The following is a 16,970-nucleotide window of genomic DNA, read 5'->3' as shown; positions in this document are numbered from 1 at the left end:
TGCAGAGGGTGGAACAAGAGATTTCACCTCAAACTTATCTCACAAAGAAGAACTCATTAACAAGGAATTTCACTCGAACTTCTCTCATAGAGAAGAACCCATTAACAAGGGATTTCACCTTGAACTTCTCTCAAAGAAAAGAACTCATTAAAAAAGGATTTCACCTCGAACTTCTCCTTCACGAAGAACTTATTAATGTCTATAATAATGGTTGAGATTCTCTCACTAGAGACTCCTCAACATGGATAGCTTAGATCACCACAATAAGATAGTTTATTCTGCCACATAATTTAGACTCTCCCTCTCTCGCCTAAACTCCCTTTGAAGCTAAATAGACTCCCTCTGAATATGATTTTCTATATATGATCTTTTAATGTATCATCACTTTAGTCTCATGACTACAAGCATTGTCCCCATATCATAACTTTTGCATATAATATCTCAACCTATCATAACAAGAAATATAAAGATCGATGCTAAAAATCATACATTATTTTCAGTAATATAACAAAAATTCATGATTTATACTCGAAGGTGTAATCATTGAAAACTTAGCTCTTTCTAGTCCGTTTTTCCTACCCAATAATCGTAGCATTGCCTCAAATCTCCACATCTGCATGGGCCTTTGTGTAATCAACTTCTTTCATGAAGGATGTTGATGAAAATCAAACATACTAAATATGCCTCCAATTCAACTCGATTACTCTTTGGTGGAAAACTTCTTGAGATGATTTATTGTCATGATTAGTGCTACAGCTGAGACGTTATCTGAATTCTTTTCTTTTACCAGACCTTAAAAAAAATCATTTTGTCGATTGCAATTAGGAAACCACAGAGACACTATCCCATCATCCAATCCTCAACTCATGCCTTGTTCCAAAAAGCTCCAAATGAACATTATCCTTAGCTTAAATACAAACTTCGTGAAAAGTTCTTCAAATTGTCGTTACATCTGTCAAGGAAAAGCTTTGTACTTGGCCTATCTAAGCTTGATTACACTCAATTAAATCTCTTTCAAGATTGTGCTGAATTTATCAGAACCCTTTCCTCCGGAAAAAATGTCGTTCGAGAAAACTGAGAGAGCTAACACTTCTAAAAATACAAGTTGATGAGGTGGAGAGCATTCTCGATGTGTGTGTTGAGTAATCTCTTCACATAGATGTTAATGTCAAACCAAAGTGATCTCCCTTGTATCTACATAACCATCTTGAATTTCCTTTAATGCCCTCAACAATTCATGAGGCATGAACAGTGGGCAAGAATTTTGGCATTACATGTCACTGACGATGTCCTCATCATACTCATCAACAAGATATTCGACAACATCTCACAATGAGGAACAAACAATAACCACACCAAGAGGACAAAATGCTAGATCAAAATGAATTCATCAGATACAAAATGAACAATATGAGTGTAATAAAATGAGAACAGAGGCCAGCCAAAAGGAAATTCAATAGCTGTAACAACAGATATCCACAATGTCAGCACAAATTACGTTTGATGCAATTTGATGGAATATTCTCTTGTGACAACATTCTCTCCTCATTTTTTACCCTTCTTCATAATGGTCACTAGTGGGCTTGATCTATCTTGGTCCCAAGGTCTATCTTCCTGACCTGTGAAAACAGTAATGGATTCATTAGAAAAACTGCAAGCAAGGAAGAGTGCAAGTTCGTGGGGTGCCCAAAATATAGAATTGACGGAGGCATCGTGTTCAATGAAGACTTGAAACCATGACTCATGTCAAACAATTATGCGTCTATTATTTGAGCAGGAGGTGAGCAAAGATATGAACTTGGGATGCATCCCGGAGAGCTGCCAGATGGGCCTTGGTGACTAGAGAGAGTGGTGAGTAGTGGTGAGTCAGAGCCACTGAGACCAAAGATTTTGGTGCTTCGATGTCATGAACCATATCTTGGTGTTTTGTTTCTACCCTATGACTTGTTGGTTGCTTTATTGTCGAAGGCATGTTGCCTCCCTCAATCTAATGTGTATTGTAACAAAGAAGCTCCAAAGAGATTTTCAAAAATGAAGATAATAGAATCAGCACCAAGTAGGAAGAGTGTCTCTAAATGCTACCAGAACATTAACACTCCCCTATTGCTGATATCAAAACCTGGCTCTGATACCATGTTTGATGTTTTGCCCAAAAATAATGATAAACGGCAATAAAGAAAAGTGGAGCAAAAAATAGTCACAAGACATTTATCCTGGGAAAACCCTTCAACTTTGAAGAGAAAAATGCAGCCACACCAGAAAATATCTCTTTTATTGATTTAGTAAATGTTAAGTACAATGCTTTCATTTGATACAATATATATCACACAAGGCAATCATGTGTATATATATATAGAGAGAGAGAGAGAGAGAGAAGTGAAAGGCCCTTCATTTCACAAACAACGGTCTCTTCAAATTCCAAATACAAGTCTTCATATTTCCCAATGCATGATTCTTCGTATGACACATATCTCTTAATATAATATTATCACAATTATTATCAAAAATAATTTTGCCAGATGTTGACACAATACAGGGGTATTGGCACTATTTCAACATATAGCAGCTACAATCTTCAACATAAGATACCCTGGTAAAACCCTCCTACTCAAGGGAAAATCCCAGCCACACCAAAACTTGATCTTTATTGAATAATCAAAACTTCAATACAATGCTTCGCAAGCAAAGTCGGATAAATGACTTCTTAATCAAGGCTGTTATCACATAACAGACATTTTCGGAACATGAACAATTCCAATGATAAAATAGAAGATGACTCCACAGATTATCGTCTCAAAAAATAGACCCATAAATACTAATCATATCCAATAATGGATGACAATACACCTGATCCTTGTAATCATGAAGCCAGCAACACAGAATTATGCTTGCCAAATGAATCCTATCAAAACCGTGAATACCAAGAGACCACCAGAAATTAATAAACCTTTGCTCTTCTACAGCAGAATATATATCATAAAGACCACTGCCGAATATACAAAACATATGCTAGTGAGAGTCTGCATTTCCGTTCTACTCGACATATCATCAATAAGCTACAGTTACACAAATATACTTTGAACAATAATAAATAACACCCAAATTACAAGAAAAACACGGTGAAATTATAGGACACGGAGGCACAGAAATAGTCACGCTGGCACAAGAGTTATCAGCAGTTACGATGAAGAACTGAAACAGGAACCTATGAATAATTTCTCCTGCAGCATAGAAAACATTAAAAATTTGTATCTTATCACTCTTGAAGATAGGCGCCTCTTTCCGAATACTGTTCCTTTGTGAGGGAAGATGCCTTCTCTAAAGAACAGCTTCTCTTTTAATCGCACCCCTACAAGTTGAAACACTTAATTCCTTCCTTGATTAAGATTACCGGCATATGAAGACTGCTTGTTACTTTGTAATTGTAATTGATCACTGCCTTACCTTAATCGTTGTTAACACATAATGCAAATAATGATCACTGTTATTAATTGCTATATGCGTCACACTTTCCTGGTTAGCAGGAGCATGACGCTGGAGTTGATGACAACCAATAGATCAGCCCAACATTATGTTTAGAAGCTTGCAATGTAAAGTACTAAAATAGCACACCTTTCAAGGACTAGAAACCAATTAAACAATATAATCTATCCTCTGTAAGTAGGAATCTGCTTCACACAGACAAGAAATGCCTCCCAGTGAAGCAGTTTTCTATGAATCCAATATTCATACTGGAAATGCCTACAAATCTACCATTCCACTATTGAGGTTTTTCACTTACAAGAAGGCACCTACAACAGAACAACTGCCCATGAACCATTTCAAAAATGAAAGAAGACTGAATCCCTGTGATCCCATAAATCAAACAAACATATAAAGGTAGTACATGGCGCATTAAAGACTAATCTAATTACATATATTCTCTGATATGCAAACATCTACTCAATTGCACATAAAAACCTTTCAAAATATTAGGACCCATCCAGATTTCTCTTGGAAAACAATGTTGATAGCAGCAGCTGATATTCAAGGATCCTGTGCTTTGAACACTTACCCAACTGAGCCATTTCTACCACCCACAATTATGATATTTGTCTCCTTACTGCCTTGTAGAGTTTCCTTTGTTGCAAGAAATTGTTCAACTGCGCCATCTGCTTTACCACTTGTATTGTCATACATCCAAACCTGTAGAAAAATGAATTCAGGCGACAAATTAATATTTCTTGCAGATTCAAGCAAGAAAAAGTCATTCTCATCCATTTAAAACACAAGGAAAAAAAAAAGATGTATTTATTCAACAACTATAATTCACTTATTCAAGAACCCGCAGTGACGCTAGTTACAAGTAAGTACATCCCAATAGAAGTTAATAGGATAATAAAAGCCCCACTCCAAATAATAAGATACATGTCACAAATGCACGTAATTGAAAAGGACAACTACTCCTAATAGAGAAAAACATTATAAAAATGCCTCCTAAAGCGGCATCAAAAGAGATCTACAAACTTTATGTTGCAGTCAAATAATTCAAACCCATTAGGATACAATCTTTTCAGGATTAGCTGTTGCTGGTGTACATCTAGGACCATTTTGTGCAGCTATGCCATGACACTATTTCTTTTTTGTTCATATTCTTTGCGGAACAAGACTTTGACTAATCAATTTTTCAGTAAATAAAGTGCAAGACACGTTTTGCATTATTTTTTGTTGATACAAGCTAGGTTGACTTCTTTCAGTATTTTAACTGATGTCTAAGGTCGCGCAAGCCATTACATTGTTATAAATGATTATTATCACTGGCTGATGCCTGACAGTCACTGGTCCTTTAAATCATAGTTGCAAAACTCAAAAGTACTTGCATGTTGTATATGCTTTTGTGTTGGTCATTTAGTAGCTTGCTACCATGTTATTTGAAAATGTCATTACTCACAGATTACCGAGCAAAAGCTAATTATTATTGGAGAAGATGTAGCTGCAATTTCTAACAGTCTACCCAAAAAGACTCATTCTACTTATTTGGACTTTTTTTTTTACCAGGCATAAAAGAGCAAATTCTCAATGATCGTAGCCTGGTAGAATTCTTTTCTCTACTGCTTTATTTTCAGAGGATTTTTAGAATTTTTGTTTGTTTTTTATTATTTTTATTCATTGTATGTCTTTTACCTAATGTACATTGGGTACACATCTCTATGTTTTGACCTCATCCCCCTCCTGAAACACTTTTGGGTTGTAGGGATGGGTTGAAATCATCCCCACACCATGCCTACCCAAGAAATTTAAAGAAGTTTTATAAAACATTTCCTAAACTGTCCCGTCTCAAATTTCAGAAATAGGTGCAACTATTTGTATTTTTTGATACAACAATGGTAATAATATACATGAACCACAAAAACTCTAGCATTGACTCGCCAGGTTAACAAGACATGCCTAAACTCAGTAAGTCTCAAGGTGAATGACCCTCGGCGACTCTCGGAGACTTGGCTGTCAAGCACTTGAGAAACTTGTGGAGTTCAGGAGACTCCCAAACTCACTAAGTTAAGGTGAGTGAAGCATGGTAGATTTCACTATTTTACTTTATTTAATAAAAGAAAATAACAACCTTTCAATCCAAGAAGTGGCTTAATTTTCCGAGCATGTTGGGCCAAATCTGGCATTGTCATCGCATCCAAAAGGCCCGAGAGCCTAAAGACTACCTATCAAATCGTCAAAATCAATGACTGTCATCCTAATGCATCATGAGTTTTTCCCCTATTTGGTGACTTTTGTATGGTTCTGCAGATCCATACATGATAGTATCGTAATATCATATGAACCAGCATTGAAAAAAACAATCCTCCCTCACATGGGATATCCACTGGTGTATTACACATATCCCTCTCTTCATGAACTGCAATGACTGTGATACCAGGTCTGCGGAAGGATGTACAAAAATCGTCTTTGGTATAAGTGCTTGCCACAATGAAGGTAGAAAAGTGATTTAAAAATGTTATAATTATTATTTCAAATACTTGATTTGACTTTGGTCGCTACCAGTTCAGTTTTCCCAAGTTCCATTCATATTGAAGACTTTACCCACAGTTTTATCATGTACTGAAGGGACCTTATGGTCCTGAGCAACAAAGCTTATGCCCTACTACCCTCCACCACCTCAACTCAACAATGTTGCTACTGCTCTCAACAGGGCCTTTTTTGTGTTACAATAGCAAGTACTCCAAATTTTGGCAATTCTAACCTCAGGGAAATCGTCATAATTTTTGCATTAAGGAATCAGATTTTTGAAAAGTTAAAACAAGATTTTGTCAAAAAGACAGATCCCTGTTCTTTCTGATAACCCAAGTAATTTCTATAGGTTATGTTGTTTGAAGTCAGATCACTAGTTTTGGCTTCCAAGCTCATAATATTTTGCCACAATCTCTGATTTTCTGATTCTTAGAGTGTTGGAATGGTATTGAGGATCTCTCTCTAGCAATCTATTTTTTTGTGTAGTGCTAACAAGGGGTCACAATTTTGGCGATTTTAACTTCAGGGAATTCATCATAAATTTTGCATATGGAATTGGAATTTCAAAAACAAGATATTGTCAAAAAGCCGGATCACTGTACTTTCTAGTAGCCCAAGTAATTTCTCTAGGTCATGTTGTTTGATGCCATTTACTGTTGTTTTAAGTCAGATCACTAGTCTTGGCTTCCAAGCTCATAACTTGTTGCCACAATCTCTGATTTTGTCATTCTTCTAGTGAGGGAAATGTATTGAAGATCTCTATCTAGCTACCCATGCACTTTTCCCAATTTCAGGCCCAGGTATATTTTGTTTCAGTCCTTGCCCAATGAGTACCCTAAAGGGTCACATGGAAATTCTATCACTGTGGAAGGTGTTGATCCTGCCAATTCATTTGAGTTCCAGATCACCTATCGATCAATTGTTGCTTCAATCAAATTCCGAGGTTGCTCCACCGGGAGTTTTCAATTGTTCTTCGGCAGCATCACTTTTTTTCTTTGCTTTGTATGATTTAAGAGATACACCTACGAGAAAGAGTATCCATTTTTTCCTACATAAGAATCGTCATGTTTTCAGTTTACTCCATAGAGTGCTTCCAATGTTTCTTTTCAGCAAGGGGAAGCTACATAATCTCTCCTATTTCCTTCCTATAGAGGGAAAATTGGTTGTTTTTGTGATGGTTGTAACATCATTAAGTCATTTATCTTTCATCACCTAATTGTATCTTCTCTCTTTTGAGCAGTTTTCTACAAATGAGTTTTCTCCTTTTCTTTGTTTATGAGAGACTTTGTTAAACATGGGTACCTAACAAGGGGTAGTAGCTGAGACCCGTAATAATCTTCATCTTCCACATTATTCACATAATAATCTACTTCTACCTAAGTTGCACTCGCATACTTTTCTTAAGTCCTAGGGAGTCATTTTGGAAGTGTTGGTTGTCAGAAGATCTCATTTGACATTTATTTTAGTTATCTAGGTCATTTAATAACTAACACTTTAGATTTCTCATAACATGGGCTTCAAATAAGTCATGATCTTGTGTACTTGAAATATCGCGAACCAAATATTTACTAGATTTCTTCTCAAAATAACATTTAGATCGTAAAAACATGAAATTGTATCATTAATAAACCAGCAAGGTAAAACATAGGAAATAACCCATCTAATAGTTATCTGGTTGTTTCCTCAGACTAAAATTTAGAACTTAAACCATAGGCATATGTATTACGAACAGCAATAGAAACCAGAAGATTCTTCCATATATATAAACCCATTCTTTTCATAATAACATTTAGGATTTTCAAGCATATAGAAATGCATTACAATCCCACAATGATAAAACCAAAAAACTCTTTAAACGATGTTATTGCATTATACAACAGCAATACAATAACCAACACTAGCAACTCCAATCTTAAATACAGATTAACAGTTAGATTGGAATACTAAAATAAGAACCTATAAGCGCATGTGAAACACCTGAATTGATATCTCTCTGAACAATGGGTTTGCATCCATTATCTGTCAACACGAGGGGCTATGTCCTGATACTAGCTGAAAGTTGAAGCTTTCTAAAATAACTCTCACTAGAGACAAAACTGAAATTGAATCATAAAACAAGAATTCCCAGCAATGAGCCTCTTTCCCCTTTTAATACACAAACTAAGACTCTTCGACTCCCCTCTAGATTTCATCCTATTCCATTATGACTCTTCAACTTCCCTCTGGCATTTTGTCTTAGTCCTCCTTGACCTTTTGCCCTCTTTATAACATTAAATTAACCTTTTGGTAATTTGAGTCTACGTCTCATAGTCAATTTTAACATTATATAAAATAAGACTTCAATAATTCTAATGTCCCAAAAAGGGGACATTACAAATCTCCCCTCCTTAAAATTGCTTGTCTTCAAGCAATCAATACCAGGATTGCATACAAGTCTACAAGTAGCCCTATAGTCCAAATTGAAAAGTGAAAACAATTCCGGCCACACTGCGAAGCAAAATGTCACTCTGCAATCTATCTCTCAACTGGATCCCTAGATCCCATATAACTCTTTGAAAAAAAATCTGCACCTGTAAACTGGACAATTCTAATCATCACTGATACCACTGAATCCATCCTCAAACTGAGAAGAATTACAAGGTACTCAACAAGCCATAAATACATATGATCAAAACCTAGATACCAAACCCTATTGTCATAACCAGCTGATATGATAAGATAGAAATGTATCGGTGAAGTATGCATAACCCAATAGATGATGACAACCCAACCTAAATAGATGATGTAATAAACAAGTCACTCAAAAACTGAGTGTAACACCCTATACGTAACAAATACCAAACTGTCATCTTCAATCTGAAGAATCTCCGAGTACATAGGTACTATGAATAAGAATGAAGTTGAAAGAGCATTCCCTATGATCAACACATAACTCTCCTCAAAACTACACCAAAAACTATCTAAAGGCTTATGTAAGTAATCCAACCAACTCTTGTATGGTGTGAAATCAGGAACCCAATGTGGATTGACCTTATGATGCACAACCATAGTCAAATCACCACTTTCATCCTGTGATCCATATTCCTTGCTAGGAATCGTACCAGGATTTCATCTCCTGAGATCAAAATCATCTCCTTCATGTTAATCAAAAGGAGAGTCCTCGTTTACCTCAAACAGAGGATTATCGAAAATCCAATCAGCATCAACTTCAAACACGGGGTTATTGATAAGCTGAAAGTGATCTAAAACTTTGGTACTTGATCGCTTGGGGCAATTATCCAAAACATACATTTGTTGAATACTATCCAATTCATCAATTACCTCTAGGAAGAATTCTTGTCTCTCTTTATCCTCCTGCTCCTAAGAGTGATTCGTGATCCTAATCTAATTTTCTACTTCCTGAATGTTAATTTTGTAACTTCATAATCCTATTGTTTTGATAAAACAGATCACACAAATATAATTATAGAAATGATGGCTTTGAAGACCTATAAATATGTTATATTGTTCCTTAGAGAACCGGCATCTATCTTAGGTTAATCCTTGTTTGTCTTATCACTAACAAAGATTAGTTAAGTATTATCTTGTCCAAGTCTTAAATAGGTACCGATTTATAGAAGACAGTCCTGGCTGATCTAGGAAAAGACATGTCCCTTCTAGGGTCATGTTCCCTGGTCACCGTATTTATAGAGGAATGTTTGGTGGATAAAGAGCACACAAATATTTTTCAAGTCTGCTTCTTTAGCAATCATTACCTCAGCGATTTATATCAGAATATAAGATATTACTTGCAAAACAACTATCAACAAAGGAAGATTTCATATTCACTAAGGAACAGAACAAGACTATCACCATTGAAAGAAAGATATTAAATCAAAGCTAGTTGCAAAATATTACTGGACATTTCATTAGAGTTTTGCAAAAACATTACATGGTATCATAGGCAAGTTATCAACCTAGGGCTCTGCAAAATTCAGTTATCAGACTTCATATATATCTAGCGCCTTTCTCCTATCTTTAATGGCATACACAACCAGACCCAAGGACAAGTTTGATGGGAAAGAACACTTTGAAGCCTGGAAATTGAGAATCGTGATGATTCTTGAAGATAATGATCTAAAACAATTTGTTGATGGAGCATCCAAACAGCCTCCAGTCGAACCTCACAAATCTATCTGGAACAGAGGAAATAGAAAAGCTATTCAAATCATTTTAGATGGAGTTAAAAATGATATCGTACCCATGCTTACAAAACATCAAACTGCATTTGATATGATGAATGCATTACGAAATGCATATGAGGTGAACAATGCAACTAGGGTTCTTGCACTAAAAAGGCAACTAAATCACATTCAGATAAAGAAAGGAGAATCAATAAATTCTTACTTCCTAAGGGTTGCCGACATTAGAGATGAATTATCAAGTATAGGAACCATTATTAGTGATACAGAATTAACACTAATGGCCATAGATGGATTACCAAATTCATGGGAGACATTTGCATAAGGATAAGTGCCTGAGATAAACTTCCAAACTTCAACAGACTTAAGAACGATTGTCTTCAAGAGGAATCCAGAAAACTAAAGAAAGGAGGGAAACCGAAAACAGAAGATGAAGAACTTCATGTTCTTAATACAAACTCCTTTAAGGGTAAGAAGAAGCATTTCAAGAAGAAAAAGGGAAATCAAAAGAATGGAAAACCCAAGAAAGACTTATCCCAAATAAAGTGCTTCAAATGTGAAAAATATGGACACCATAAATCTAATTGTCATGAGAATTCTAAACAAGCAGCTAATTGTACAAATGTTACTAGAGAAGAAGATACTTATGATCCTAAGAACCGTGTTTTGTATTCCTCGCTATCAAATGAAATTTCAAATAAAGCATGGGTAATTGACAGTGGGTCTTCTAGACATATAACGAAATATAAAGAAACACTAGACTTTTTATCAAAGAAGGTTAATGGTGAAGTCACCATTGGTGATAATTCAGCACTCCGTTGAAGGAATTGGAAATTGCACTTTGAAACTAAAATCAGGAAATACTCTTCTTCTCAAAGGTGTACTCTACGTACCAGGAATTAAAAGAAATCTAATCTCAATTATAACACTTGAAGATGATGGGCGTAATGTTGCATTCGTGGATGGCAAAATATTAACTTGGGCAAAGAACTCTTCCATCAAGAAAGCGAAGTTAATTGGTCAGAGAAAAGAATATTTGTATGAATTGAATACAGAATCTAGTCAATCTATTCAAGCCCTAGTTCATGAAGCTACAGATATAAATGAAATATGGCATAGAAGCTTAGGGCATCTAAATTTCAAAACTTTATCAACTATGGAGAAGATGGTTACTGGATTACGTAAACTAAATAAAGACCACTCAAGTATTTGTGCTCTAGGTAAGAACACCAGAAGCCCCTTTCATGATAGTACTAGGAAAACAAATAATGTACTAGAATTAATTCATTCAGATTTATGTGGACCTATGTTTGTTCCTTCTCTTGGAGGATTATGGTAGTATATCTTATTCATTGATGACTTCTCTAGGAAAACATGAATTTACTTTTTAAAATGCAAGGAATTAGAAGAAATCCTGCAAAGATTTAAAGAATTGAAAACATTAACTGAAAACTTTTTAGGGCATAAAATTAAAACCCTTACAATTGATAACGGAGGAGAATATACCTCAAACTTGTTTAAAAGGTATTGTAAAGAATCAGAGATTAAGAGGGAGTACACTGTTCCTTATAATCCAGAACAAAACGAGGTAGCAGAAACTGTTCCAATGGAGACTAATCTACATAGACTTAAAGAAGCAGCTGCAGAATCACCTTCCATAGATTCTACTCTCTACAGACAGAAGATTGGGTCCCTTATGTACTTAGTAAATACAAGACCTGATATTTGCTATGCTGTTAATGCCTTAAGCCAATTTATGTGTGAGCCAAAGGAGATTCAACTAGTTGCAGTTAAACACATTATGAGATACTTACAAGGCACTCTTAATTTGGGACTCAAATACAAGAAGGTTGGCTTAGACTTAAATGGATTCATTGATTCAAGTTGGGGTGGAAGTGTTAAAGACAGGAAAAGTACTTCTGGATGTTGTTTCAGTTTAGGATCAGCAATGATATCTTAGATGTGCAGAAAACAATCTTCAGTAGCTCAAAGCTCCGCAGAAGCAAAATACATTGCAGCCACAATGGCCGCTCGAGAAGCAATCTGACTAAGGAAGTTACTTGTGGGATTATTTGGGCAAGCCATGAATCCTACGATTATTCATTGTGATAATCAGAGTTCCATCAAGCTTTCAGTGAATCCAATTTTCATGACAGGTCCAAGCATATATTGAAATTCCTTACCATTATGTAAGAGATATGGTAGACAGGAATTCTGTAAAATTAGAACACATTTGCACTGCAAATCAGACAGCAGATATTCTCACCAAACCTCTATCTAGAGTAAAGATAGACCACTTCAGGAGAAGACTTGGTATGGTTGAAATGTAATTCATTTGTATTCTTCAAATTATTAATAAAATAATTTTATTGTCAGGCTATTGATTATTATGGGCTCCACCATTTTTATTCATTATTTAAGAGGTGACGATCTCTGAGATAATGAACACTTGTATAAAAAACATTATGAGAGATGACGATCTCTTAGATAATGTGCTAAACAGTAGAGTTCTACAGTAAGATCTAGATGAGTTCATGATCATATTGTGATAAAGACATTGCTATAAGTCACAATTTAGATAAAGGAAGAATTTTATTCTCCAGGGTTTATCCTGTGTTTTGGTAGATCTTAGCTCAAGATCTTGTTGTGATATAGAGGAGCCAGTATCTATGAATCACAACTTGGATAAATGAAGAATTTAATTATTCTTCGGATTTTATCCTATATATTGCTTTCATGCAATATCATTATCACTAGTGTAAGTGATAATTCACATCACAAGTATAGTGATATGACATAAGTATCATACGTTCTATAATACCTCATGCTTGAGGATTCAGATAGATATAGAGTATCATTCTATGCTTGATCATATTATTTGATGATGCTAGATATGTTATCTCTCAGGATGATTATCAAGTTAAGGGGGAGTGTTAATTCCGTAACTTCATAATCCTACTGATTTGATAAAACAGATCGCACAGATCAGATTATAGAAATGATGGCTTTGAAGGCCTATAAATATGTTATATTGTTCCTTAGAGAACCGGCGTCTATCTTAGGTTAATCCTTGTTTGTCTTATCACTAACAAAGATTAGTTGAGTATTATCTTGTCCAAGTCTTAAATAGGCACCGATTTATAAGAGACAGTCCTGGCCGATCTAGGAAAAGACATGTCCCTTCTAGGGTCATGTTCCTTGGTCACCATATTTATAGAGGAATATTTCGTGGATAAAGAGCACACTAATATTTTTTAGGTTTGCTTCTTTAGCAATCATTACCTCAGCAATTTATATCAGAATATAAGATATTACTTACAGAACAGCTATCAACAAAGCAAGATTTCATATTCACTAAGGAACAGAACAAGACTCACCATTGAGAGAAAGATATTAAATCAAAGCTAGTTGCAGAATATTACTGAACATTTCATTAGAGTTTTGCAGAAACTTTACACTGAAGGGAAATCCGAGCATCATTCAATGCCTCTTGTGTTTCCTTAAGCTCTCTATTGAGCTCCTTAATCTCATTCCTTTCTTTATTCAGCTGATCAACATGTGTTTCAGCAACCTTAAGAATGTTATCCCTGTTGGAAAGCAAATACAAATATTTTGATTTCATAGTTTCAAAGCCTGTTTTGATCACTTGCATATCAGAAACAAGTCATTCGTCTTCCACTCCCTTTTGAACCTTCCTATAGAGATCCTCAACCACCTTGTGAGTGTTGTTATAACGTACCAAAGATGCCATAACCATTTTTTTGTTAACCTTCAGCTGGTTTCTAAATGCATGCATTTTATTATCATGTTGATACATCTCATCATCTTGTAGTGTCATCTTGGATTGTTCTTCTAAATTCTTGTCATGAGTGTAGGAAATATATGGTTCATCACACAAAGACCCCAATCTGCTATTACCTCATGTGCAACCGATCTCATCAACCTGCTTGTCAAAGCTAATATCCCAATCACCAACGAAGAAACTTGCACCTTGTGTCACCTCTTCTGTGTGATCATCAGAAAGCTGCAAATCAATGGGGGTTGACTGGTCTTCTTGTTCAAGGTCCCCTATTAGATGATTTAGGTCTGCTAGAAATTCATCATACATAGTTTTGCACTGGTCTTTTGCAAGGAGATCATGAGCTAATTCAAGGTACTTCATTTTTACCAAATCGGTCTTGTTTTGGAGTTTTGGATGAAAATCTATGAAATCACTGAAGGCTAATTCTTTTTGAGTCGTCGGAGGAAGTTTTTTGTACTCATCATACATATCAAGTACCTCTATTTTGAAATACCATTTCTAGTTTTTGATTTGCTGAATGACCAATGAAGCATCTTCATTCTTTTCCTAAATATTCTCCAAGTTTAAGGAAGTTGCTTTCTTTTCTAGTTTTGCATTTTCACTATATCTGATTTCTGATAAAAGATTCACTTGAAGGTCTTTAAAATCCCACGGATTTTCTTTCTATGACTTTTCTTCCTTAGTTTATATGCAATTGATACATAATAATCGGTTCATCTTTCCATAGAATGTGATCTCCACAGTTGATAATAACAAGTCAACAAGAATCAATGATTAAAACTATTTCTAGAGATAGTTACAGAGATATGAAGAATTCATCGTGCACCTATACAGATGTAATGGTTCCAGCCAATATATCTAGAGGAAAACTCTCTTGCTCATGAAGGCTGCTTGAGAGACTTCGAGTGTTGACTTTGGCTGTACTAACTTTCAAAATACCTTCAAAAATTATAACTACTAGTAGATGCTCCTGGATTAGTACCAGTGGGTGCATTATCAGGGTATACTTCTTTCCCTTTTTTTTAAAGAATTCTTGCCAGAACAGTTTTTATGTCAAATGCATTACTATCTGTGTAACCAGTCAAGTTAGAGCTCATGGATATGCTTTTCAAGGATGCAAAAAAAATGAACTTTCCTGATGTATGTCTTCATCCAAATTAAAAGTTATGCAAACATCTTGTGGACCCTCTGCACTTATATATAATGGGCTATTATTCCACAGAATTTGATCAGGACAGAACTAGACTCAACTCCAAGTTTGCAAACCAGATCCAAGCTAGGCAAATATTGGTATTCAACAGCCAAAGAATACCTTCTTACATGAACAAAATACTCTTTGAATCCAACAACCTTTTTTTTTAATTTGCTACTTTCAATTTATTTGATGCCTTGCTGACAGGTTAAACAACGAATGTGTCATTCTGGAAAGTGGCACCACAACTGGCAGTGGCTCCAAATTTTATTTTTATCATGAACTGTAACGATATCTGCAGAAATGTTTTGGATTAGCGAATCAAGACTTCTGTTTAAAACTGTCATTTATTCTTCGTTCCGTCCAATGACAATAGCACAAAAGTTCTTTAATAATTTGTAACGGCAGCTAAATATGTCCAAAATGTTTTAACTCATAGCATAGACATTACTTTTCTTTCCGTAACTTTAGCCTTCAGCCTTTGTTATTCCTTAACCCAACCATACACGGCAATCTGACCAAGGTAAACTTTAAGAAAGCCGCCTCCAAAAAGAGATAAAATATTGGTGAATCTTTCACTATTTTGAAAAAACAAAATTATTTTCATTGGCAAATCTCTCAATTTTTTATTCTAAATATGATTAATATTGGCGATTACTTTCGAATCATAATTTTTTTGTGTAAAATATTGACAAATCTCAATAATAATAGGAAGCTCATTAATCACCATGGAATATTACAAATCTAAATTTAACATTTTTTTCACCTCGTGGAATATTATGAGGATCATTACATATACTTTAAATCAATAGTGAAAACTAAATATTGGTGATATATCCCTAAAGTAACTAATAGGTCAATTCAATTTAATTTCTCCAATAATATATTATATTTAGGTGACTCAAATCTAATCATGTAACGAATATTGTGGTGAATATTTTAGTTTAAATTTTTCAATAAAATAAATTGTTGAGTGATTTTAAATATTCTAGAACTAAATTTTATAAAAATAAGGCAATTTAGGTTGTATCAAATGTTAAATTATTAGCCAAATTACTAGCCAAAAAATTCTAAAATTAGCCAATTTGTGAATATTAGCCACTAAAAAATACCTTGAATCTGACACTCAGCAAACGTCCCGAAAAACTCCTGCAATGATATAATCCTTATTCAATAACTTTGAACCGAATTGTCTGATATTGCCCTCAAAATTTGAAAAGGCACCCGAACAATCAGTGTTTCATTCAAAAGGCCAAGCTCTTCCACCAACTACGCTTGGCAAGCATGTGAATGCTTAACGAATACTCTCCATATTATTTTACAACCCCAATGTTTGCATGACCATACACTCCCCATGTAACTACTTTCAACCGCTACGCACTACTCCAACCCGCCACAACTTTATGAGATACGAATGGCCATTTCATTAACCTGTTGGTTCAATTCACATCCCACTCAATTTTTGGGCAATGTCTGGCATCTCTACAAATGCAACTATTAGCAATCCATGGTTCCTTCCCAACTCAATGCTAGATTGTTAACGGCACCAAGCAACTTCTTTCCAAGGTGATAGTTGAATCCTGTGTATTCCTAGACTCCTCTGATAACAATGATGAGATGCCCTTGCGGGAGTCCAACTGTGTTGTGTTTGTCATTCCAGCATCTACTCTCAGACACCTTTTATACTGAGTTCGATGCCGTCAGTCACTATGGCCTGCTGAACTAGACTACGACTATATCCTCCGCATTTTCCTAGGACTCTCACCGCACGTATATAGATTGGTTGAATGGTTTA

General features: G+C 35.2%; 1 protein-coding gene across 1 annotated transcript in view; it reads right to left on the bottom strand.

Moving 5' to 3' along the window:
- LOC149530204 (Transducin/WD40 repeat-like superfamily protein) overlaps nt 1-16,970 on the bottom strand; it is a 121,058-nt gene that overhangs the window by 60,636 nt on the left and 43,452 nt on the right. The window contains exon 4 of the mRNA XM_089809261.1: nt 4,055-4,185. Coding sequence (XP_089665387.1) covers nt 4,055-4,185 — 131 coding nt within the window. The remainder of the gene's footprint in view (nt 1-4,054; nt 4,186-16,970) is intronic.

This window comes from Cupressus sempervirens, chromosome 11 (assembly GCF_028749045.1).
Source record: "Cupressus sempervirens isolate cs-2001-9-10 chromosome 11, ASM2874904v1, whole genome shotgun sequence".
In the NCBI taxonomy this organism is placed as follows: Eukaryota; Viridiplantae; Streptophyta; class Pinopsida; order Cupressales; family Cupressaceae; genus Cupressus; species Cupressus sempervirens.
Note: the sequence above shows the minus strand (reverse complement) of the source record. Positions and strands in the feature narration are given on the sequence as shown.